Source organism: Cyanistes caeruleus, chromosome 21 (assembly GCF_971803275.1).
Source record: "Cyanistes caeruleus chromosome 21, bCyaCae1.hap1.1, whole genome shotgun sequence".
Classification (NCBI taxonomy): Eukaryota; Metazoa; Chordata; class Aves; order Passeriformes; family Paridae; genus Cyanistes; species Cyanistes caeruleus.
In genome coordinates, this window is record NC_141721.1 from 5,892,313 (window position 1) to 5,918,551 (window position 26,239).

The 26,239-nt window shown below is 46.0% G+C and overlaps 1 protein-coding gene across 3 annotated transcripts in view; it reads right to left on the reverse strand.

Moving 5' to 3' along the window:
* Positions 1-26,239, reverse strand: part of SSH2 (slingshot protein phosphatase 2) — a 91,921-nt gene that overhangs the window by 13,280 nt on the left and 52,402 nt on the right. For all 3 annotated transcript variants that reach the window (XM_086859451.1, XM_086859452.1, XM_023939252.2), the window contains 9 exons: positions 19,409-19,512; positions 14,705-14,769; positions 9,896-10,017; positions 7,460-7,528; positions 6,633-6,698; positions 5,416-5,610; positions 3,543-3,636; positions 3,287-3,415; positions 1,219-1,265 (listed from right to left, as the gene is read on the reverse strand). In XM_086859451.1, the coding sequence (XP_086715577.1) occupies positions 1,219-1,265; positions 3,287-3,415; positions 3,543-3,636; positions 5,416-5,610; positions 6,633-6,698; positions 7,460-7,528; positions 9,896-10,017; positions 14,705-14,769; positions 19,409-19,512 (891 nt within the window). The remainder of the gene's footprint in view (positions 1-1,218; positions 1,266-3,286; positions 3,416-3,542; positions 3,637-5,415; positions 5,611-6,632; positions 6,699-7,459; positions 7,529-9,895; positions 10,018-14,704; positions 14,770-19,408; positions 19,513-26,239) is intronic.

Consider the following 26,239-nt stretch of genomic DNA (forward strand, 5'->3'; position numbering starts at 1 on the left):
TTTGCTGGGCAGTTTAGAGCCTGATAACAGAAGAGATCCATGGATAGAAACTTCCTCTGCACCATGTCAGGTCACACTGCTCACCACCTCTGTTCCACTTATCAGCAACACTTGTGCCACAGGAGCTCCTGCAATCAGTGTTTGCACATTTTTCCCAAGCCCCTTTATGAATCTCTTGTCCTGCTGCACCAAAACCATGGCAAGATGGAAGACTAAACCTCCCAGTAACACCAGAGCTAAACAAACACATAAAGTAACTACAGAGAGATGTAACAGACAATGAGCCACTGGGGAGGATTTATTTCTTATCCCTAAATTTTCTGTAAAGGAAACTGCTAGAGAAAGCATGTGATATTTATGTATACAGCACTCAGTATTTTTAGCCCTGAGGGTTACTTGTAAGATGCTTATGAAATGCACTCATGCTGGGGTACCAGGCAGAACAAGAAAGTATCACTGCAACAGAGTGACATCCCTTTTCCCAAGCAGGTATGAGATCACTGGCAACCAAGCAGGACCTGTTGGACTCAAGGAAACCACAGCAGACCCTGAGCTCACCAAAAAGAGTCAATTTTGCCAGGCTGAATTTCTGAGGTACAGTATTATACTATCAGCTCACCAGCCTGATTAGTTTTTTCCACTGCTTTGGCACAAATAAGCCAAACCCATTAATAATTATTTAATTGCACAATCTTGATGCTTATAACCACCTGGTCTAGAGAAAGGATAATCTAAACTTGAAAAGTAGAAAGGGCAGGAAACAGAGGAACCCAGCAGTGCTCAGTCTGAGAGCTACAGGATTTTACTTCCTACTGGGCCCCACTCAGAGGAACAAATGCTCTTCTCCACATTTTCCTTCCTGCCACAGCCTGGAGGTCTGAAGTGCCTCTGTAATCAGACCACAACCATGGGCTGGGGCTGAGGGCATGGAGCCAACTATGCAGCATCCAGTTCAGTAATTGCAGCTTTTTACTACCTATAGCTATGAGCTTGCTGCCTTCCTTTGTTTGCTTGGAGATGTTAGTCAAGGTCAGAAGTAAGATTCTTTTACTTCAGGGTGCCTGTTTGTGGGACAAGGAGTTTGGAGGAAGAGCTTGTTTGGATCTGCAAACCCTAAAGTAAGACTCAGGTTACACAGCAGGTATGGAATAGTTTGTTGCATAGAAAAGTGTTAAGGCCAGGCTCTTGCTGTTAAGCTGATGGTCTGAAGCTACTCACCCTCTGTTCTGCAAATCTTCCAAATTGGAGGCATTCCATTCTGAGCCCTGCAGGGAAAATGTGCAAAGGGACACATCAGGCAGAAGGAAGGCATGGCCAGGCACTAGTGGAGGGAGGGGATGGTCATCAGTGAACCAGAGCAGGAAGCTGACCAGCCAAGGGATGGCGAGCTGGGGGTCCTTTGAGCACAGGGGTACACAAGTGATAACCAGGACTGATGTTCAGCACTTCCTCTCACCCCATTAACCAGATCCCTTCTGAAATAAGAAGCAGCTCTGCCAACAAGAGCCCAGCACTGTGTGTTGGCACTTCCTGCAAACTGCTGACAAATCAACCTCAGCAAGACAGGACCACTCCACCCTTTCCCTGAAGGCTGCTGCCAGTTCTGCCCCAGAGAGGAGAAACTGCCTGCATTTAAAAACCATCCAGGTGCTCTTTATACATGAAACACCCACCTCGAACATCAAAGGCAGCAATACCTAAGCTCACTTGGGTTACACCTCTTCTCCCCATGTTCAAAGCCTGTGTGAGCAGAGAAATGAAGACTGACCCTGCCTAGGTAACCCTCTTCTCTGCAGCACACGCAGGGCCTCCAAGCTGCTTGCTTCCTGCTCAAACACAAACCTGACTGAAAACAAAATCACTCAAAGGCTTCCTTCAAAATTTAAGGTGCACAAGCTCTCTGCTTCCCTGTCCTAAAATGGCTCCCAAGTGGAAAAATGATCCAGATGAAGATGATTGATTGTATTTACCAAGGCCCAGAATCAGTTTAATGTTGCCTTTTTCAGTCAAGGAAGCACAATTTAATTCAGGCCTGGGAACCATCAGTTTCCACAGGTAGGGAGAACAATGCTGCAGGGGTGAAAGCCTTTTCTCCTGTCCTTTCATCCACGATTACCAACATCATCAGTTCTCTTATTTCCTGCTTAGTTCTTTTAGCACTCCTTAAATAGGATCCTACAGGGTTCTTGCCTCCACCTGGAAGGAAATAGCTTCTTGCCTTTCTGAGCCCTCACAACACAACCCTGCCTTGCAGCACACACACTCCTGGGTGAAGCTGGTGCCCAGTCCCAGCAGCACCGCTCCTCACCACAGCAGCTACTCTGCAAACACTTCTATTCCACAAATTAACCACAGCTCCTCTTGGTGCTGCCTGCGAGCCTTGCTTGAAAGGTTTTCTCCCTATTAAATGCACTCAGAGCCAAGACTCCAAGCCCTGCAGTGCATCCAGCTGCCTTTTGGCCAGCACCATAAGCCTGTAACAGGTCCCTCTCGCTCATTATAACACATAGTCTGCAAAAAAAAAAAATCCATTACATCGTAGGTGCTTCCAAGTTTCCTGGCTCTACCCCAGCATGATATCCTGGGAGTGCTCACATTAACAGAGACCATCCCTTCTGAGCCAGAGACTGGGAGAGGCCCTCTCCATTTGGAAAGAGCAGCTGGTCCAAGAGGAATGGCTTTGTTTAAAGTGGAGCCAACCTCAAAGGCTTGACAGCCCAACCAAACTTGTGTCTATGGTTCTGGGGCTGGGAAATCCAGCGGAGCGCTGACTCACCAGAAGGAGCTGCAGTAATTAAGACAGGCCCCAGCAGCAACTAAGCAAGCAAAACATTAAACAGCAAAATGTTTGTGTTTCCTTAAGTGACTTATCTCCAAGATTCTTTGTTACATTACTCTGTTCCTCCTGGATCACACAAACTCAGAGCTTTCCACATGGATGTCACACAGCTCTCCTCCCTCTTTGCTATAGTTATGCCTTTCCCAAACATAAGAAAACTTGGCATGTGGATACCCTGGACAGTTAAAACACAAAACTGGTCTTACATCAATGTAAACAGCCCTGAAAAACTGTTAAAATTAAGACCTTGTCCCTTCCGTCCTCTTGGTACAGTGTCTACAGCTTGGTGCTACATGGCAAAGTTTAGTAGAGCCAAAAAGCTCTCTTGTTCACCCCAGGATCAATCAACCTCTCCTTCAGAATTCCTTTAACTTTTTCCAGAGGCCCCTGTGTCAATAGTGAAACGTGTTAGGAGTGCTTACTTTTGTATTCACTGTTACAACTCACCAAAAAGACATGATCAAATATCTGTGTGGGGCTGTCCATCTGCCCAAGGATCACTATCATTTCATTGTCAATGAATTCTTTGAACTCCCGCAGGTTACACACCATCTGCATCTCCAGCTCTGTGCGTATCTGCATGGGTAGGAGGGACACAAGGAAGTCATGTGAAGCTTTTGTTCTGGTTTTTCTTCATGGCATGAAGCACAGAGCTCTTTAGTTTGCACAACAGCATTTCCAGTGCTGCACCCTCACCACTCACCTCTTTTGAGGTGATGTTCTCCAAATCTTTCTGCATCATGATCTCCCTTAATTTGGTCTTAATCAGCCGTTCCGTGCGTTCCCGCTCAGTTGGGCTGTCAGAATAAAGCAACAGAGTCACTGAGAGGGAAAACAAACTGGATTCATGACACTTTTAAAATAGGTGTAAGACTGCATACTCTGTGGAGTCTCAGACTCTCACACAACTTCCCCCAGGCATGTCCTCAGCTGGAGGGAATTCAGGTGACAGTAAAGCCCAGTTTAGATTCACAGTTGTATATGAAAGCCACCAACTAAATGCTCCTAATCCATTGTAGTCATCCAGAGAACCTCTGGTATTTGGTAAAATTTAAATTGGGAAGGCTGCATTATACCCTCTGGAGCAATATCTAAGCCTCTCCCTACCTTTCTTGGAAAGGTAACAGCTCCAAAACTCCTTACATGGAGAGATGAGGGCAGCTAAGCCTCTGCATTCCTCCCCCCTCTGCTGCCAGGGGCCTTATCACCAGCTGCAAAAATAGCCTGAGTAACACCAGGGGAAGCTGCAGCAGAGCAGCAGCAAGGGGCTGGCTCACCCAGCATCTTTAGGAGGGACCCAGCGGTGACAATCTTCCACCACCCTTTCTCTGGAAGGCTGCCAGGTTGGGGAAGGCATGGACGTTGCAAGTGTTCAACTAGTGGTTCACAAATAAAAATAATGGAAGTTCCTGGTTCTTTTAACCTCATGCATTATTTCAGGATTCCATTGAGAGAATGCTGTTTAAGTGTCCCAAGGAAATCATTCAATTTCAAGGTGCCACCAGGGAAAGGGTGGGTTAGATAAAATTTATATATGAAAAGCTACAAGAAAATATTAATCTGTCAGCCTGCCAAAACTTTTCAGCCACCCGCCTTGTACATTAAAAAACAATCAAGTGTGAAGACTTGTTCACAGCTGAACAACTGCTTAGCATCATTATTCACTCACTGGATTCCAACAACAGGAAATATCTGGGAGCATAAATCAACCAAAGGCACTATTATCCTGGGCAAGCAGCTGGGGCCAGTGAAGTAATTACAAAAGGGGTAAGTGAAAACCCTCACATTTGGCACCACATCTGGTCACAGACTACCTTTCAGGTTATATGGTATCAGTACCATCAGAAGTTACTAATGACAGGGGTGGTAAACCTTGAATGTTGATACAGCCTATAAATTTTGCCTTTCCAAATTGTCTACCCACTTACCTCAGCCACTGCTTTGGATCATCTATCACCTGATACCCAAGCATTTAGCTGGAGGCATCTTGGAACCTGCACACTGTCCTGTTCCACACTTGCTAAGCTCCTCAGAATAACAAAAACCTGCACTGCTCTTTGCCCCCCATTCCTAGGTGTTTCAGATGGATGAGATGAGGAAGTTTCTAAGCTTAAAGGCTCAGAAGTACATACATAAACACTCCACTTCTCAGCAAAATTAACTGAGTAAGGATAGAAAGACCATGTTAGTCTAAACATGTGGTCAGATACATGGCAGTGTAAGAGCAAAGTCCAGAGAAACCTGTTCCTTCCAGGCCTGGAACACGAGGAGAAAACCAGCAGAGATAAGACACCTCTCTCACCAGTAACATGGGACTTACCTTGCAGAAGCAAAGGTCTGCAAGCCTAAAGCCCAAGATAAACAGCTAAACTGAAAACAGAGACTGAAGAGGATGCAAGGGAACCCCAGGAGCACTAAATTTCCAGTGCTGGTGTTTACCTAACCAGGAGTCCACTTACTACATAGAACAGGAAGCCTCTCCTAATTAATACCTGATTAAGAGCAATCTCTTGTGGAAGCTTTCTCCTCATTAGGGGACAGTCAAACACTGGCTCAGCAGAGCCAGCCCAACTTACACATCTGTGAAGAGGGCGGGCGAGTCAGGCCGGTGGGACTGGACATCTTGCATGGCATTCCACTCGTTGACCGACAACTGATCCGAGTTGATATGGCTCTCATAGTAACTGACCCACGTGAGGAAGAGGCTCCCTGGATAGTAATTGTTGCTCCGTGCCACTTCACAAGCCTTATGCAAACTCTGCAGAGCAGACCTAGCAAGGGAACAACACTTACAGGTTTGTAATTCCTTCCTCAGGCTGGTATCAAGCACCAAGCAGCAGCCAAATCCAGGATGCTGCTCATATCCCATCAGTTGGTACAAACCCCTGGCACTGTGCATGAGGCTACCCTGCAAGGCTGTGGATTCCCACGAGCTGCCAGAACTTGCATGTCTTAATTGGAGCATGCCCAAAACAAGCTTGGATAGCAGTGAAGGTGCCCACAATTCAGAGGGCAGAGGCACCCATGTCTCTGGTTCCAAAATCTGCTACAAATATCCAAGCCCTAAATAAGATACACTGAGTTTGTGTCCAAGACAGGGTGCTGACAGCTCCTACTGTGCCATCAGCTGTCCTGTGTGCTGGGCAGGGACACCCAGAAATCACACATGCACAATCAAGGGCTCAGCACTGCACTGAGATGTTTAGGTGTCTGCCCTCTCTCACTGCACAAGGGATGTCAGAAGTTTCTTCAGCTGCTGCTGGGAAAGAAATCCCCCTCTCCTATTTTTAGCTTATTTTAAATCTTTGACTGGGATCAGAAGGATCCAGGTCAAAATCACTGGGGTGACAGCAGCATCGCTGACAGGCGATGTATTTTTGCAATGCAAAGAAGCTTGAGCCAGAAATACTTTTATGATCACTACATGAACCGCCCTAAAAGGAAAGAAAAATGCAAGCAGCTTCTCTTTCCTCTATCACAATGAACATCTCAAAATATTTCAAACATATACTCAAAGCAATGTGACTTTGGGCACAAAGCAGCAGCCCTTTGCAAGGAAAATTACCCTAATTCCTTCCTGCCCTCAGCTGAGACAAAGCTGCTGTACACCAGCACTTACATGGCTTTTTTCCTTTGGTACCAAACTTCCTTCCCTGTCTCTGAAGGAAACTTCTGACTGCACAAGTAGGTCTCAAGGTAACAGTAACATAAAGCAGCACCTGGCTTTTAAGAGCTTAAGCAGCCAAAACATCTGGAAAAAGGATGACTGGGACAGCTTGTAGTAAGTACTTACCACATTGCCTGTACAGACACGGGTTTGAATATGTGCACCCTGTTATCTGTTGATACGCTGAACCCTCTGGTGAGAAGAAAAAGGGCACAGTAAAAATGTGTCCCAAAAGTCACTTTTTAGTTAATAACTGATAGTCTGCAGCACATTAGAATAGCAAAGGTCTAGCCCTATGCATACACTGCTGAGTTCAGCTAGCAAACAGATCAAAATAGCACACTAAAAGCTCTAAGATAACTTCTTTAAGCAGCTGCTGTTTGGGAATGAAACTAAGACAGTGGGACAGTGCTGGGCTGTGCTGTTTACCTTGGCAACACAAATTCAGTGCCACAGCTGGGAGCAACAGAGTCCAGCTAAAGAGATCCTGAGGCAGCTACCAAGGAAAGAAATGTCATTCCACGCACTGCACTGGACAGCCTGAGTAACTGGCACAAACAGGAGTCTGCAAGTCAGGTGTCTATTTGGCAGAGAAACATCATTATTGCTTTCTGTTGGGCTGAGTGCTGCCTGCTGAAAGCGTGATGGAGGAACACATAATAGGATCCCTTTAAGGAGCTTTCACTACACACCCACTCACCAGTAAAAGCTCCTTTACTCCAGCTTAAACACACACATAAGCTACTGTCTCAGTGCATGTTTATTCACAGATAAGTCAATTACTGGTGTTCTCTGCCACAACCACTGTGATTAAGGGCCTTTGAGCCTACTAACCCGATACAGGTCAACAAAGGAGGGCTGCTGGAATGGCGAGAGCTCTGCAATCACTGGAATCCTTCCCCATACACCTTGTTCTAAGCTGTATTAACACAGAACACACAAAAGGCACTCACCCATCTCCATCCAGGTGGATCAAGGTGTCGCTCCAGAGTGGCAGCACCAAGCCCATTGTACAAGTGCTACTGCAGTGAGAAAGAGAAAGTCAGTCTATCTACTACAGCACACCATGTTATTATTCCAAGTTCATGGCAACAGTTACATATTTTTGTACTCATTAGGAAAAAGAAAAAATGAAAACTCCCAATGTTGATTCAGTGACAAACAGTGCCAGTGTTGTTCTACAGGGGCCTGACAAGGATCACCAACCAGATTCAGGATACAGCACTACCCTTTCAAACAAGCTTAAAGGGTTAACACATCCAGGAGAAGAGCAAACAGGATCCCAAAACACTGAACTTTGTGCAGAAGGTCAGAGGGGGCTCAGTCTTTGGTTAGCTCAAGGCTTTCTTTACAGATTAATCCCTCACAGGCTCAAGAGGTTCGGTTCTAGCTCTGATTTTGCAACCCACAGCTTCATTTTCTTGTTTGTCCCTCAGCCACAGCTGCTGGAGACTGGGAGCAGAGCAATGCAATTAAAGGGTGACTGGCAGCACAGCAGGTTGGCAATCACAGCCTATCACCTGCGGCTGACTCCTGACCCTTCTTCGCCCTCCCACACCTCAAGAATGAGCACAACAGCCATCCCATACAGATACCTCCTGGCAATCCCACTTCTCTCTCAGCTGCTTTACTCTGCCCTCACAGTGCCCCCAGCTTTCTGTAAGGCTGAGCAAAAAGTCAAGTTAAAAGAAGAAACCAAGTGATGAAAAAAAGGCAGGGGTGGGGGAACACAACACAACCTGCTCCAGGTTGTTAAATGAAAAGAGCTGAATCTCATAAAGCTGCAAAACTGCTCCATAATCAAAGCAGCATCTTGAAGAACTGAATTCAACTGCCTCCTGCTCTTATGCTTTGCACCAGGTGCTCCCAGATTTCCACCAGGTTCCAGCACACCTGCCAGTCTCCAGCTTCAGAGAAGAGCAGGAAGAGGGAGGGCCAGCTAGGGAGCCCTGGAAATGCACACGCCTGGTGCCCAGCACCAGGAGACACTGCGGCACGCAGCTATTTCTGTTGACAACATGAGATGAGCTCATGGAAAGATGTGTTTTTAAAAGGCTTCCCAAGGTGGCCGGGGTATTTTTAGTGGTACTGTTCAGCAAGCGCTTATCAGAGACCATAGCAACAAGTCTACATGGAGTTATAAATACCGAGTGGGCTCAGGGAGGGAGGATCACAGTGACCATCCAGAACACCAGGAACTCCAGCAGAAAGCTAAAACGAACCTGCTATGTTATTACAGACTGAATACCAGTGAGCTCTCAGTTATCAAAGGTGTCTGCGCTGGTACATCACAGCCAACAACAAGTTCCAAGCTCACAGCAACCTATGCAAGGACAAGTTATTTTTGCCCCAAGGCAGGAGCATCTCTGAGTCACAGCTGTCCACACATGTGCAGAGATAGGAGCCAGGGGCAGCATCAAGCTGGTCCCCCATTTTAGCAGGCATCACCCAAGCTCAGCATCCAAACCAAGCATGGTGGCTGCTGAGACCAGCAGGCAATGTTTGGAAGGCAATTTCTTAGCCAAATAGCTCAAAAATATTTTCTAGTGATCCTACTAACTACCTGGAAGTAATTTATTCCAACTAGTGTCAAAAGCAACACTCATTCCTGTAGCAACTGTGCAGGAAGTAAGCATGAGTATGAAACCTTCCAAAACTGAATATCCAGCTGCCTTCCAATAAAGGCCAAGATTTACTTAAAACTATTTTTAAGAGAGCCATGTGCCTCCATGCACTCTCCAAAGTGCCCACTGTCCCCTTCTAAATGTGAAGTTTCTGCTCCTGAAGCTTGCTGTCACCTGGCTTACAGTTCTTCCAGCAGCAAAAGCTGCTTCCCAGCCACATTCTGCAGCCTTGTGGAAAGGTCAGCAGGAATTTCAATGAACGAAGAACAAGCACTAAAATCTGATGACACACTGGGGACAGCATATGGTGTGCACGATCTGCTATCAACAACCCTGACACTGCCATCAGGCCATTGTGCCATGCCCATGGCAAGGGACTGCCTGACAGTCCCCTTCTTACTACCTGCTCTCCTGAACCCTGAGGTCCAGCTTCTCTAATTGCAGCTTTTTCTTTCTTTGCATGAAGATTGTCCAGGTCTCTGGTGTGCAGATGTAGGGCTTGGGGACCTTACTATTCAGAGGCACCGAACATCCTCACAGAAACCTGAAGCTTGGAGGAATCAGAGGAAGGAGGCACTGTTGCCTTCACATTTACCACCTCTTCTCAAGAAATACAAAACACTTCTGGATCTCAAGAAAAGTGTTAGCCTAGAAAAGCTGAAACAGCCTATCCCCAGAAAACACAGGACACCAGACAGTGATTTCTGAAGTTAACTTGATGTAGGGGTGAGCACAAGGACTTCCCCACCTGGACACTCTGAGTACCTGTCATTGGAAGAGAAATCCATTCCTAGAACGATGCTCTCCTCCGTGTCTTGTCTGCCATTGGTGGACACCACCACCATGTATCTAGTGCGGTTCTGGTAGGTACTTTCCAGTCTTACAGCCTGAAGAAAAGAAGGGGAAGAGATCAGCAGTGCAGTCAGCAAAACACACATTATTACCTCTACAGGCCACTTTTTCATGCTGAGTGACAGGCGCAGAAGCAGTGATGCAGTCTGGACTGGTATGGATGCCCCATGCTCCTCAGCTGGGTAACAAGTGCTTTACTCCCACACAGTGCCTTCCTCAACAGCTGGCATGTTCCTGGTGCACTCTGCACATCTGTTTGCAGGCCCTGCTCTGTCCCACCACGGCTGACTTTGAACAACCTAGAGCCCTCTGAATGGTCCCAGCCCAGTGAGCTTTGTGGACCATCAGTGAGACAGACAGGTGTTGAACCTTCACCTTCAGAGGGCTTTGCCCCAAGAACCAGAACTTTCCTGTAAATTACTGTGTGCTACAACAGCTCCAATGAGTCTCCTTCCACCAGCTTCCCAGGCAGCTGGACAACCAGGATCTAATTCATAGTGGTTTCTTGCTGGCCCTTTGAATTCTTCTGGCAACTTCCCCAGTGCAGAAGCAACCGTACTGCCTTACACCTGGCAGGAAAAGATATGCCTATGACTAAGCTGTATCCTTCACTGATTCAGATTGCCCAGGAAAGGTGAAAAGCCATCATGCCTCGTTGCTCCTGCCACATTCACTTGTACCCCAGTGCCAAAAAAGCTCTATGAGGACTGGTGTTCAGCCCAAAATCCCCCAAATCAAATACTACTGAGAGCATTTAGAGACCAGTGGAACTTAAACTGTGAATGTCAGACCAACACTGAAGCTCCTGGGAGGCTGCACTGAGGTGAGCTGCTCCTCCAGAAGCCACAAGGAAGTGAGAACTGAAAGAACTCTAGGAAGCCTTGCAGACAGACTGCTGGTTAATGAGGAGCCTGGGGAAGGGAGCCCAGCACTGAAAGTTTTGCTTATCAAGACTTGCAGCAGGCAGCCTTTACATGCAACACTTTTTGGACTCTGTTCCAAGCTGTTTGCAGCTATTTTAGTCACAGAATCCCAACCAGAGAAACTAGGACATCCCTAGAAAGGAAGTGTCTTAATTCTGTATACTAATCCTTAACTTTGGATGGTCCAATCCAACCCCAAGACTCTGTCTGGCCTCAGTGTTTACCACACTGTTAAACTGCTGCTTGAACTTTGAGCAGGGCCTGCAGAGAGCAAATATGGATGAGAAGGAGCCAGCCCAGCCCAGCCTTGCACCGTGCTGTGGACAGATCTGCACTGCCTGCTGCAACAGGACCTGGTTTCTGAATTCCTTGCTACCCAGTGGCTGAAGTCTGAAGTGGTGCTTGACATCCTTCACAAACTGAACCCGAATTCCTCAAACACCAGCAGTCCTCCCAAGCCATAGCTTATGTACATGTCTGTTGGTGGCCCTCACAGGAGGTCATGGCTCAGAGACCCCAGTTTAAACAATCATCCTTAAAAAAGCTAAGAAATTAACTATTGTGTGAGCTCTTTCAGGAGCAGGCTGCTTTTCCCAATATGCTCCTTTAGTTGTTTAGTTGGTGTTGAGGTCAGAGTGGCATCTCTTCTACTTAGAGGAAGCCCCTACTGATCTCAGAGCCCTCCTGTCCACCAGCTGGGAAATCTTGACCACAACACATGGTGGAGTCTACAACAAAGGTTAAACCAGTGCCTGGCAGCTGAACAGAGCCCACCATCCCAGCGGAGTGCTCTGTGGCAGGGAATGCTGAGCATGGCAGGGAAAGCTGCCCAGTGGCATTGCAGGGAGCAACAGCTCTGGTGATGGGGCAGAATAGCAAGTGCAGGCAGGAGACAGTGTTGAGAGAGTCTTCCAGACTTGCCCAGTTGGACCAAAGACCAACAGAAACTACCCAAATGCTGATGCCAGCAGACAGCTGTGCTCTGTACAGCCAGAGACTGTGCCCCACCCTATCTTCTTAGGATAAGTCATGCTAAAACCAGCCTTATTTTCCTTCTTGCTTCTTGAGTCACTGGGATTCCTTTGGAAACATGGAGGATCAAAGTGGTCAGTCCTTCAAGGTGCAAATTCTCCCCAAGATGGTTGTTTCTAGAACTAACCACTTGTGGGAAAACAGAAAGGTGCTCTTCAACCTAGAAGAGCAAGTAATCACCAAGGTCTTGGTGGTTAACGTAATTATCTGCATTAGGAACCAAGCCTCAACATACAGCACAGACTTGCCTAAAACGGGAGCAGACAGATGCAGCTGCCCCACGTCTGGGGCATTCACACTGGAGTTTCTGTTCTGCTTCTCTTGAAGACAGCCAGCAGCAAGAGGATTAACAAAATCTAACTTACTTTGCTAAACATATTTGGCCAGCAGTAATAGGAAGTCTTGATACAAGACCCTTTAGAACAGGGCAAGACAAACAGTGAGCAAAGGTCATGTAGCTACAACGCTGGTAGGGTGGGATTTTCAGAGGCCAGTTAAGAGAAACAGGGCATGGCTTAGTGTGGATCTCTGGGTTCAACACTTATACCCTTAGCACAAAGTGAAGAACCACGATTGGGCAGATAATGTGTTTTGCTAAATTTACTGGAGTATTAAAACAGCAGAATTGACACTGGAAACCAGCCAACTTCAAAAGGTACTATTAGAGGCCCGATGTGCCTATCAAACCACAAATAAATCTCTAACCTTTCCATGAATTTCTAGTTCACATGCTCACCTGTCAGCAGGAGCACACCAAGTGCTCTGATGCCTTTTAAATGAAGATATTTGAAATCCCAGTCACTTTAGGGAGGATGGCATGGCTTCAGGGACTGTGATGAGATGGGAAGTTCTTTCTCAACCATCTCATCTACACAGAGCTGGCTTTCTCCTTAATTTGGGATGGTTATTTGTAGTCTGGTCAAAACAAAACAAGTCATCCTCTGTAGTCCTGTCAGGGCCAGCCACATTCTTCTTAAGTTTTAGGCTCACCTGAACACAAGCCAACTTTATCTTCTGCTGCATTCTTGTGTCATCTGAAGTATGATGTGATATTTCACCAGCCCTTATGAACAGCACATTCCAAGGAGTTCATACTGACCTTTTGTGCTCCATGATAGTAGGTGTTTCATACAAGAACACATTTCTCATGGAAATAAATGATTTGAAGACAAAATAAATGTGTCCAACTTTCAAGTTCCCAGCTCTGCCAAGCTACAGAAACATGTTCAATCACTTTGCATTCTTAACTCCTTTTCCTCCTTCCCACTGATCTTACACTGGTACCATGGCTCTAATCCTGCTTTCATGGAAGGCTGTAAACCTCTGCCAACACCTCCAACAGAAACAAGAGTTGTTCCAAATTTTAAGTGTAGGTTTTGAGAGGATTAGATTCCTCTGCTGCCCCCTGAGCTGTGAAGCCAGCCCTCCAACAAAATGAAGAGAATTAATTTCTCTCAGTACTGTTTATATTTCAAATCTCATTTGTTCCTGCTGTTTTATCAGAGAGTCCATTGCAGCCCTGCACACCCTTCATTCGTCAAGAATCAATTAAATTCAAGTAGACTATCGAACCTAACCTCATGCAAGATTTCAGCATTCCAAATGTAGCTCTGGACAAAAGGGTTTATGTCTCAGCCCACAAAGTCCTTATTCAGCTGTTAAGGCTAATTTGTCCCAAATCACACAATGTAGCCAGTGATACTGCTGAACAATGCCTTGTTCAATAGCTTCCAATGTTCTAACCCTGGCTCAAATTCTGAAAAGCATTGAGAACCCCCATTCCCATCACTTTCACTGAAATTTTAGTGACAGCAAGGTGTGTCTGGCAAAGTTTAGGGGAGTAGGTCCTTTGGCTTGCTTATGGCAAATTCTTTTCGGTGGTCATTTGGGAAGCTAAAGCATTCCACACTACTGGCATCCATCTTGGCTGTTTCCTAATTATACTCATCCAATCAGTTAATCTCCAGCACAGCCCAGGAGGATTCAGCAAACCAGAGGTGCTGGAATTACACTTGTGATGCTGGCAGTCCTTCTTTGGGCAGATGTTGCTAAGAAGCACCAAGAAAACACAGGAAACAAACTTCAGGCTGCTGAGTGATGAAAGGTGCAGACTCACTGCAGTCATGCCTGGCCTTGTAGAGCACTTCAACATGTCCTAGGCAAATTCCTCACTGCTCATACTTGGCTTCTGGAGCTCTTCAGGTCTGTGCATCAATGTTATGAACAGCAATGCCTTATTTTACATCACTGTAGGAGGCAACAGCTCAGGAAAGCAGAAGGCCAAGGTTCAGTGCAGATGCATGGCTACATGGGGATCTACATGCTCCCACCTGTTCGCCCATGGCCTTTTAGGATGCCACAGGTCAGGAGAGCAGAGTGAGGAACACAGCTGAGCTCTAACAGAAAGGCAGGTGCTCACTCACACTGGTCAGATATAAGTCACCTACTCTTGATTTAAACAGGACACCAAGATAACTTACCCATCCCCTCTGGCAATTGTTACAATATTTTTTGAGAGCACAAATACTCAGCACTTGGTTCAAAGACAACCTTTTAGCCATACAATTTGTCTCACTGAACAATCAAAGCAGTCCTTTCACAACTAGCTGCTTTCCTACCTTCATGGTTGCAAAGACTCCCCAAATCTGATGATGAAACCACTCCAAAACACACACCCCACTGCTTCCCTGAGTTACACAGGTGTGTTTGTCAAGTGGCACTTAACCTTTGCATTGGTTCACAGGAGATAAGCAGACAGCCAACCTACCAGTCTGATGTTGTCTTCTGGGCGGAGCAGGATGAACATGGCCTGCAGGTGCTGCTGGAGATCCCCTGCGGGCAAGAGGGCAAGGTGAGCACACAGAAAGAGTTTTAAATCACATGCAAGTTCCTGGCTGTCCAGCCAGAGCAAATGTCCATCATTAAACCTGACATGTCACCAGGAGTTTCGTTAGTGTCACTCCTACCTACTCAGAGATGGGAATTTCGTCATCTCTTAGTCAGCTGCTCTTTGCTCCATGTGCTCATCAGTTCCTGTGCTACTGTGTTCTCTCCTGCTAAATTCTGTTATCTTTTTCTAACAGAAATAAACACCATTTTGGTACTCTTTGCTCCTTTGACAGACAAGTCAACCTAGGCAGAAATGGACCCCACCCTGTGGTTCAACATCTTATTCTACTATGTGCTCTGAACTAGAAATTTGTAATTTATTTTACACCAACTTATTACTCAGTGCAGAACTACTATCCAGGCAAAAGTATACTCTCCTTGGATTGAAATTAAGTCCTGCTTTAGAACAGCACATGCTCACCTATGGTTGTGTACCAACCGCACCCAAAAGCAGCTAAAAACTGCCAGCTGAAAAATCAAACACCTATAATTTTTTTCCTAGAAAACACTTGCAACACCTTTCCTGATGAAGCTGAGGAAAAATAAATTTAGTGCATGACTGTGATTTTAAGTCTTATTAAGGAGAGACAAGTGTCCCAGGTTCCTAAAACATCAAGCATTTCAAAGACAAGTGAGATGATTTTCTGTCAGTACGGCTGCACTGACTTCTCAGCACTACTCCTGGCATGTAAGAGAGCCAACATCACCCCCTAAGTACTAGCCAGCAGCAACACGTCCTGCAAAGGGCTGCTTTTTCAATCATTACGTGGAAAATGAGTCTGCATTCCCAAAAAGGAGAGTGCAGGGCTGCCAGGTGGGTGGCAGAGATCAGCAAGAAGAGGAGCCTTTACTCTTCCATCCTCTCCCACTCCCCCACAGCCAGGAAGCTGAGTTTAGACAACACTGCAAGGAGCAAATATTCAGCAGGATCAACTACAAGAACCTTTTCTAGGAAGGCTGGTTAATCCCCCGACCTCCCTTTCTGATTCACCAGTGCTGCTAGAATCCATGTTATTTCACAGACTCTAAGAAGCAAGAGACACAGAGCAGCATCCAGAAATACCAAAAAAGGGAAGGAGACGAAAGGAAAGGTTGCTCAGTGAGAATACCTGGTTTTGAAATGATTTTTATAGTGGAAGAGCAAGGCTGTAGGGCTGTGCAGCCCCTCTTTGGATGGGACAGAGACAACCTAGCATAGAGTGGGTTACACAGAACATTGCAATCGCTGCTCTCCTCTTCCTCCTTGAAACACATTTCAGCATATGGAGAATGAGTCAATGCTCTGGGAATGCATTTTTAACTGGGGATGGGAAAACTGAGGCACACAGCAATGCCAGGGAAGTCACAAAGTATCACCGGCGACAACCACCTGAAGCTGCTTCCTGCCCATGGACATTGTTCCCAGTGCGGGAGTGGCTGGCACGAGCTTCCCTAAATAGAAATTATTTATGGAGGTAGGGTACTCAGGAAGGCCAAGTCATCCGTCAGATGCTTGTTCTGCCCCGAATGTTGTGACAGGATCTCCCCACATCAACACCAGTGCAAAATCCCGACAGCACTGCTCAGTTCCAGCAAGCTGCAGCTAATAACACAGCGGGAATTGATGAGAACTGTCAGCCAACAAGCAAAGGTCCTCCTGCACCTCCTGCCCACAGCCTGGAAGAGCTCAGCAAGGATTTGACTAATGAAGCATTCACATGCCTTAGTCTGAAATGAAAGATGCTTCACCTCAGCTTTTTTCATCTCTAAAATGTAGCAGTTGCCACTTATTGCTGCCAGTAATTCAGGGAACATCTGAAGAGCCAAACTTTCCAGAGTTAAAAAAAAAATAAAAAAAATCACCTGGACTACTGGATTATCTCAATACTTAAAGAGAGGAAGTTTCTACGACAACCCTTCCTGCAAGGCTCAGCCAAGGAGCTCCATTATCCCTCATCCTTACAAAGTTTACCACGCTCCTCCCTATTCCTCTGCCAGCCTTAGGATCTCCTGAACTGGAAAGTAAAGGATTACTTCCTTGGCCAGCTTTAATCAACTTGCAGGGTTTTCAGCCCCAAACACACAAGGCATTTTGTAAACTTCCTGGATTAAAAAAAAAACCAAAGGAAAGGCTTTAACATGCCAGAACCAGCACAAAGATATCACATCCTGTCCTGTGAAGAGCTGGCTTTGCTGGCAGTCATGGCACGCCGCTGCTTCCTATCACATTGAACTGTGCAGAGCAGATGCTTTTGTTTCCTGGAGCTGGCAGGCAAGGTGCAAAGCATGAGCAAGGGTGGGATCTGAAAAGTGATTCACGGTATTCCAGAGATGGCAAAAGCCCCAGGGGAAGTTACATCCCCTTCTGGCCTCCTCCAGCACTGTTTGTTGTGGAAAAGCAAGGCCACCATCCCACAGAAGTTTGCCAGGTGGCACAGGACCACCCAGGGAGAGGAATATGGACAGCTGCTACCATATCTAGTCAATCTGCCATGATTCCCATTGATGGAAGTGTGATTAGAGCAAAGGGTGTGAGCATGAATTATTTCCTCTTACCCATTCACTCTTCATGCTGGATTCTAGCGCCGCTGATGAATTAAAAAGGCAGGTCAGGGAGGCCAGTCAGCCTTCCTAGAAATTGCTCTTGGAGCCACTTGAAATACTATTGCATCTATAGGCAGCAATTCCATACTGGAAAGTTATGTCTGCTCTCTACCCACTTCTAATTTTGTGTGCCAGAGATAAGTCACGACACACATGGGGATGGAAGCTGAGCATGGATTATCGGTGTCCCAGAAAGGAGGCAGCTGCACTCACAGTGCCAGCCAAGCTCTCCACATCACCGATTTAATTCTGGCACAGATGTTTTGCTCAGGAAGGTGACACACTGATCCCCTGGTGCCTTGTTCTGATGATACTAGAAAAATACACAGAAATCCGGTGCACACTCAGACAAGGGACTCTCTTCAGTGAAACCTCCAAGCAACGTAACAAAACCACTAGAGCATTTCCATCACTTGACAGGCAGGGAAATAGAGGAAATGACAAGCACTGATGCCTCATTAAATCTCACCCTGTAAACTGAAGAAACAGGAATAAAATAAGACTTCTAAGAACAAAAATCCCACCCCTTAGGCAAGCCAGCCTCAGCAATACCAAACACCTCGCTGTAAGCAATTGCAACACACCGGATTTGCTTCCTTGGCAATCTGGCTTGCCAGAGCTCTGGGCTGATTAGACAAGCAACTATTTTTTCCACCAAGGTCTCCAGACCTCATGCAAATCAGCTGGAGCAAGTGGATGAGGCATGGAGTGAGACTCAACAGCTGTTTGTGCTGCTTTGCAGAGGTTCAGCAGGAAAACCGTGCTTTGGGTCTCCTCAGCGAGGCAAAGCCAAGGCAGCAGTGCCAGGGGGAGAGCTCGGCTTCAGCAATGGCCTTTGGAGAGATTAAAAACCAAGACAGGCCAAGAGAAATTTTTTAAAGACTGCTGACTCTCACACCAAAGGACATGTCACTTCATTGTCGACCAGAAAGGCCAGCTTTAAATTAAGTTTCAGAACACTTTCTTTTGACAACTGGTAATTAATGCATCTCACCAAAGCAATTTGGGTACTGCTTGTGCTATATTTGAGGGAAGTATATAATTAAATGCCTTCTGACTTTAACTTTTTCTATAAATATGTTTGCAAACAGATTTTGAGGTGGCCAGTCATCACATACGTAACTCTGACAGATGCAGAGGTGGATGACAGTCTGATGGTATCAAAGTACAAAGGGATCTACACCTGGAACTAAGTCACGTTTTTCCTCGTCACTTTCTGGCAAAGCACCTTGACTCCTGACTCTGTTTCTATCTCTGTCCCATTTGCAAACATCTGAAGGTCTCAATTTATTTTTGTTTCCTGCCAATTGCTTTATGGAAGGGAAAAATCCCCATGCTATCTGATCCCTGTAAAACACCATCAATGATTAAGCACCATATAACCAATGAAAAATACCCTACCCTGAAATGTTTGAGTTACAATATTCAGAGCAACTGTTCAAAGAGAGTCAAAGGAAAAACACAAATCAAACTTCCAGCAGATAAAGGACGCAGAATTATAACTGACTCTGTATTACTCACTGTGCTCACACCTCTGAGAAGTCACACTGACTTTGCTCAGAGGTTTCCTCACCCCCACATGGAGGTAAGTTTGGTAAGCCTCCTCCCCTTCCTTCATCATAACCGGATACTTTCAGATTAGGAAGGATTATTACTCACCCCGTATCGCAACCTCAGGTTTGCAGTGCAGTGCATGAAGGTTTTGAAGGCAATCCTCCCCTCCCTCTCTCACACTAAAATTACAGGATTTTGTGGGGCACTCATTCTCAAGTCTCCACCATGTCATGACTGCTGCCCTGATGTCACTCATTTGTCAATCCTGTTTTAACCGGAGAGTTTTGAAACCTTTCTTTCCCATCAGCACTGAGATTGGCAGGTCAGGCATTAATACACATGTGGGTCAGACAAACACGTGTCATCAGGTGAGAATGAGCTCAAGAAAGGTGGACTCTGAAACAAGAAGGAGCAGGCAAGCCCCAGCCATAGATACCACGCTTACCTGCATGTTTGTTTCGCCTGTGACTGATCCTGGGAGTGGATGACCCATTTCCTCGTGGCAGGAAGAGAGCTGCACCTTTCACAGTGAGGAAGCTTTCGCTGATGCTGCGAGAGAGAAGACAAAAACAGAGTGAGGAAAAGTGTCTTGCCTTCAAAAAGGAAAAAAGCAATGAACAAGAGAGGTTAAAAACACTGAATGCATGCTCTGTTCTTTTGCAAGGAAGTGATTTAGACCAAATCATTCTGTTGGTAAAAAACTTTTCTCCCCATGTAAGTACCACAAATATTCAAAGCATAACAGAGAACAACACAGAGAAACACTGACAAGCAGAACATATGCTGGTGCCACTCTGCCTCCAGAGGTGCAACCTGAGCAGGCAGAGGGGATTAACCTATGGCTACATTTTCGATTTGAAAGTCAAGATGACAGATCCACATTTCTAAATGGTGATGAATAGAGCAAGCCCACGCATCTGGGTAATTATGGACTCCATTAACCCTGAGCTTTGTGGTTCAGACACAGCTGATGCCCTGCAGAAACAAATGTCTCCCTTCAGCAGTTAGCCAAAAGAAAATGAGTGTATACAACAGATTAAGAAATCATAAAACTACTCTCTAGGAGTTGCATGATGATTAGCTCTCAAAGACTTATAAATCACTGAAGAAAGAAACTGTAATGCTGGTGAAAATGGCAATCACTTCATGCCTTGATTTTGCCCTTTCTGAAGTCACATGAGGTGAGAAGTTTGTAAAAAAGGGGCAATAAGGAATTCTGAATTACTGAGAAACAGCTGGTGTTCTAAGCACATCTTCCAGGCATTTTCTTGCAGATACTGTGGTTCGTGGAAAAAGCAAGATACACTCCAGATTCTGCAATGCAGCCATCCTGTTGCATACTTGAGGGTTCCTGCTTTTCTCAGAATTGATAAGAAAGTCCTAGAGGCTTTGAAGGAAGCCAGAAACAATTCTCTAGTCAACAAGGTGGTTGATGAATATGATTAAGACAGGATGGGAGAGTCCCTGGCATTGTGCATCCCAACAGCTCCATGATTTAAAAAGATGTTGGGTTGTTCTTCAGCTGACCAAGAGCTTAGGAACTTTTTATTCCTTTTTCCACTTCAACAAATATCAAACCTAGTTAGCTATTCCCTTCCTGTAAGGGATGAGGACTGGGAAATTAATAGAGTAAAAAGCCCTGCCATATATTTTCATTATTTGGGTTGACTGCTTTAGCAAAGAGTTTTCTGACTACATTTTTATAAGTAAAAGAATTAGAAAAGCTTGCGTTAAAAGTTGGACTTCCCCCGAAGCTCAAGCATATTTCTGGCACTTCTCCATTTTGCTGCCAGGGATATAAAAAAAATGAAGTCTTCCAAGCTCCAGAAAAGCAGATGCACAGAATCAGAAAGATTTTTCTCAAGGCTGCAGCACAACCCAGTGTTTAGATCGTGCTGTCATACCCTCAGCACTCCTGAGTGACACAGTTTCTCCCAGAACTTCTTTTCCTAAAATTGAACCAGATGTCAAACATGCTCTGGATGTTTCAACAAAAAAAAGAGTTTTGAAAAGGAGAAAATCCCTCATCTGAAATTAAAATGGATCAGAGAGTTCTCTACTTTAATATAAAGTTTAAACCAAAAAATAAAAAGTTAATTTGGCACACTGAACATGCCTCCTTAGACCATTCTCATATTAAAAAAATTTGACTGAGCCTTTCTAGCTTTTGTTGACAAATAAATCATCTCAAAGTTTTCAAGGTACACACTTTCTTACAGCCTGAACTACAGATACACCGAGATACCTTAAAGACACTTTAAAAATTATAGTATTATTGATAAAAATAAATTTTCCTCCTCCCATTATAATCTCACCACAGAAGAAAACTGTTAAAATATGTTAGGCTATAGAGAAGAAGAAAGAATTCAGTACTCACAAACAGCTTTCACACAGTTAATTTTATCAGCAAAGCCAACCACTAATAGCAATCCTTTAGCCTGGGCCTGAGGTTCCCCCAGAAGGTGGAATTAGCAACTATTTTTATTGGATAATGCAGCATGTAGTTCAGATGGCCAGAAGGTGAAAAATCTTCTCAATTCCATCACTTTCCCTTATCACCAGCTCTCAGCCACCAGCCTAGAAAGGAAAGAGCAGCAGAACTAAAGATATTACCATCAGGTAGGTGTATCCTTCCAGGAGACCACCTTCTCTCCTAAAGCCAGGGGAGCCTTGTTTTGGGCCATTAACCATGCTTTAAGTGTAACTTGGTAGGACTAGGGAAAGTAATTTCCTATACAAAGGGCTGGAAGAGCTGAAGAATGTGGCAAAGCAGATCATTCTTGTGGAACACAGAGGTCAGGCAGGGAGGGCAGCAGCTCCTGCAGGGCAGGAGATGGCCATCAGCACTGCTGGGAGAAAGCAGCTCCAAGGACACAAGAGCCTTGTGCCAAATCCAGCTGTGGGGACACTCACTGTGCAGCCAAGGCACACTTCTGGCAGCCCTGGCATCATCTGCCCTGAATTCTAACCCCAGATGCATCAGTATCCAGAGAAGAAACCTGTAACACACAGACACACACACAACAAAGCTCTTGCTTTGAGATTCAAGCAGCAAAGAAAATCTTGGGAGGAAAGGCAACAAATTCATAGGAAAGTCCAAGTAGCTCGAGTACTAAATTCAGATGCTGATTTTGGTGCCTGTGATGCACTACATGGACAAAAAAAGCAATCATTGGCCTGACATTGTCTGTGCTACACTCAGATGGCTGCTCCATCCTGGGTCCATCCTGTTTGGACAGTCCTTGCCATGATCTTCACCTAAAGCACCATTTTTCAGGGCAAGACCACCTTTGGATATTGCCCCTGATATACATAAAGAAAAAGGATTCCTCGGGTGTGATACTAACAGGCTGAGACATTTCAAAAACACAAAAGGTAGAAAAGATGTCTGTGTAAAGGGCAATTAAGGCTCAAAACAAGCGCTGCCATCCACTACTGATTTCACCCTGCTGACAGCTTGATGGCTCCCAAGTGTGGGCTTTGAAATAGTTCACAAAATCTGGTTTGCCAGAGCCTACGGGAGCTTCAGTGCTCTTGGAAACACTTCTGGAACAGACTGGTGTTAAAAGACACTCAACGTGGGTAGGGGAGAAGTTGAGGCCAAGACAGCAGAAGACAAGGAGCCAACTTGGCACAGGTAACAAAGCTGAGCTGTGTTTTATCAGCATCCCAGGCTTGTCATCAGTCCTCTGTACTGCACAGCAGGTTTTTTCAGGAGAAGACTTACACTGAATATACCTATGAAAGAGTTCACAATCCTCAGCACTACAGCTGGGGGAAAAACCCCTTCTGTTCCGTGTTCTCTGCAGTGAAGCCTCAAGGCCACCAGTGATGTGCTATTTGTAATTCCCTGCTCACTAGGAAGAGAACCAACGCAAGTAGAAGACTTAAGCAACTCCTACAGAAATCACTACTCGTATCAATCTCCCTCCCAGGCAGAAAAGATTTTGTAGAAATTGTAGAAGTCACATCAGAACTCTTTAAAGCCTTTTGCACAGAAAGCACAGACACTGCTCTCAGAAGGCTCTGTTTCTAACCAGCAGGAGACAGAAGTGATTTCTGTGCTCCCCGATTGTGCTGCCCAGGGCTGAGCTCCTCCTGCACAAGAAAATCACTACACAATTCAAACTAAATTCTCATTACGCTACAAAATGAGATCCACACAGAACTTACAGATGGCAAACAAATAAATAAATGCCTTCCCAGACGTTACAGTGCACAGCTCCATTCATAAACTGCAAGCACAATCACCAAATACACTGGGGCTTGAGGACACAAAACAAAGTGTTACTGGTTTAGGGGCTGTGCCAAAGAGATGTGATAACATAAATCACTGGGTGCACTGTCACGACCCCCTGACAATGTCTTCCAGCTACCAGCCAGAAGAATCTGCATCACCCTCAATTTCAATGAGAAACTCTCAGTCCTCAGTGTAAAATACTCAAAAAGGAACCCTGCGGTTTTCTTTTAAAACTGCTTCACAATGAAAGGAGAGAAAACCTTTTTAGGAATAAGGCAAGGAGACACCTGAACAGCTGCTGGCAATGTTTTATCCTAATAAACACTTAATTAAGTTATTGCAAGCCTGAGGATGACTTTCCAAATGTCAGCTCTCCTTACTCATTGGAGCAGCTCCCTCATAACAGGCTCTGTCCTGTCCAGCCCAGCCCTTGGTCAGGCACTTGCCAAGTAGCACAACCAGAAAGTTGGCACCGTTCCCCGACAAGCTCGGCAGGAGAAGTCCTTCCATCCACATCCTCCCACACAACGTACAGGACAGGTCAGTGTGGCAAAAGCCAAAACCTCCTTGTGCTGTCACCTCCTCGCAGCCATGCCCAAGGCACCGGGGGCACTGCATGTGGTCACATCCTCCCACCTTGTTCATCCTTATCCTCAGATGAAATGGGAGATGGAAAAGTGGTGGAAGGGGAAATGAGGATTTCAAGGTACTTCACATTTGAATGGAAGTCCACTACCCGTATGATTCACAGAAACACAATTTTGCTTAGACGGTATTTATTAACCAGAGCCCTGCAGAAAGAGCTCTGAAGCAGCTACAATGGGATTTCAATGTCAAGCCTGGCTCCAGCTGTAGCTCCCCATGACAAGAGTTGTGCAATCCCTCAACAGCCCCCTGGATTTTGCTCTAACATGAGCAGCCAATGCTGCCTTGCACACCTCAGCTGCCAGCTCAGCTCTATCATCCTCCCTTAATCCAGCAGCTGCAAAACTCAAACCAAACAAAAAGACCAGAATTCCAAGGCTAGCATGAGTGGCACAGCAGGCGTCAATACTTAGCTCATTCCAAGGCGTGGAAGGAGGGAGAGAGGGCAGCCAGGGACATGTGAGCAAGCTCTGGAGCAGCCAGGACTGCAAGAGCAGCAATTCCCCCGCAGCCCGCTGGGCCTGGCATGGGAGAAGTAACAGGAGGACAGGCACAGCAGCCTCCTGATTTTTTCAGCACCTCAAGCCACTTCCGTCCCTCTTCCTGTTCCCCTTCCCAAACTGGCTGTTTCCTTTCTCCACAGGCAGGCACAGGCCCTGGCATCAAACCGGCTCTGGTGGGAACTCTCACTGCCAGCCCCCCACCCCCTTCACCTGCCCACAAGAAAGTCCTGGTTAATAAAGCATCAGTCCCACAGCCAAGGGTGCACCAACAGCTGGGTGCACAGCTGGATAATGTGCAGCCTGGCAGCCCAGGGCACTTCTCCAACAAACATCAGATAAAAACATTGCACTCCTCCAGCATCCCTCCCCAGGGAAGTATCTCTTTCACCTTCACTGTAGTTTGTTTTTCAATAAACAACATCCCTGCTTCCCCTGTTTACTTTTCAAAGTACCTGGTTTAATAACTGCCTACAGTATTAATGAATTAAAAAGAGGGAAGCAATGTTTGGCTTCCAGTTTAAACCTTTGCTCCTAGGCAAGGGATGAAGGTGCTTTATTCTTTTCACACAGAGGGCAGATCTCAGGGCCGTGTAAAGCACAATACCAGGTACTAATAAAGAAAACACACCAAAACCCTGCAGCTTTTGAAAAGCCAAGGATAACCCAGGATTGCCCTGCACTGACATTTGTGTTAACAGGGTCAGCTGGCAGCAAACACAGACAAGTGCAGGCTTCTCTGATACCCAAAACAGAAACAAACCCAGTGCCGAGCAAGGGCCACGACTTACCGAAAAGGGGTCAGTCACACTGTCAGCAGAGGCGACACCACAGAGGGCAGGGACAGAAAAGGGAAGTGGTTCTCCACCAAAGGCCATCTCTCACCACTCAGCACTTATGCAACTTAAGAGACAGCCCAAGGAGAAAAAACAAACCGAGTGTGGGAACCCACTTGGGCTCGCAGGTTTGACGCAAACTGTGTTTTTAGCAACATCTGCATTTGTGCCTTTTCCTTTTTTTTAGAAAAGGAACTGTCTGCAGGCACTTCCTCTGCTCCAAGGTGGGGCTCCCTGGAGAGAGAACTCAGCTTCCATGACACAGACAGGCATCATCACAGAAAAACTTGCAATGCCAACTGTTACTCATCCACATGAATTTATTCTACTGATCCCTTCTCACCAACACCAGGTCACCTTTTCCCTTGCTTTGGGCACCAATACGGACAACTTCTGAAGCCAAGCTAAGACAAAAGGAAAAACAGTTTGCCAGAAAACAGACAGTCAAAGGTGAAGATGGATGGGTGTGAATCTGAATTCCAGAGGACTAATTCCTTCTCCTTCCTCCAAGCAAGGAGAGAATTTCTGCTGAATTTGAGAGGGTACAACTTGCCAAAGGGAACCCTGATGACCATTGCTGTGCGTGCAAGCAGAGAACAACTGCTTCAGGTGCACAAAACAACCACACTCAGACACAGTTTCAGAGACAGGATAAAACCAGCCTCAGGTCATCCCACCAGGCTGTGGGGATCTTTGATACCCACTCAACACCTGAGTGAGTTACCAGTCTGCAACTCACATCCACTGCTTGAACCATGACACGCCGTTACAGCTCCTCTGCCACCAGATCATTTGAACTGAGCTCCAGAAATAACTGCAAACTTCAGTCAGAGCTTGGGCAGCCTGGGTATGCTGGAGAGAGCAGTGGCATCCTTTGGAGACTGCATGGAAGACAACAGCTCTGGGCTGAGAAACTTACCCCTGCCAGAAACTCATCCCTGCCTTGCTGCTGGCAGAGGGAGCAACAACAGCTGCTGTTTGGAGCCCAAGTTCTCAGCCCACGCAGCTGTGACAGGGCTGCACTGTGTCGAGACAACCCCAACCACCTGCAGCAT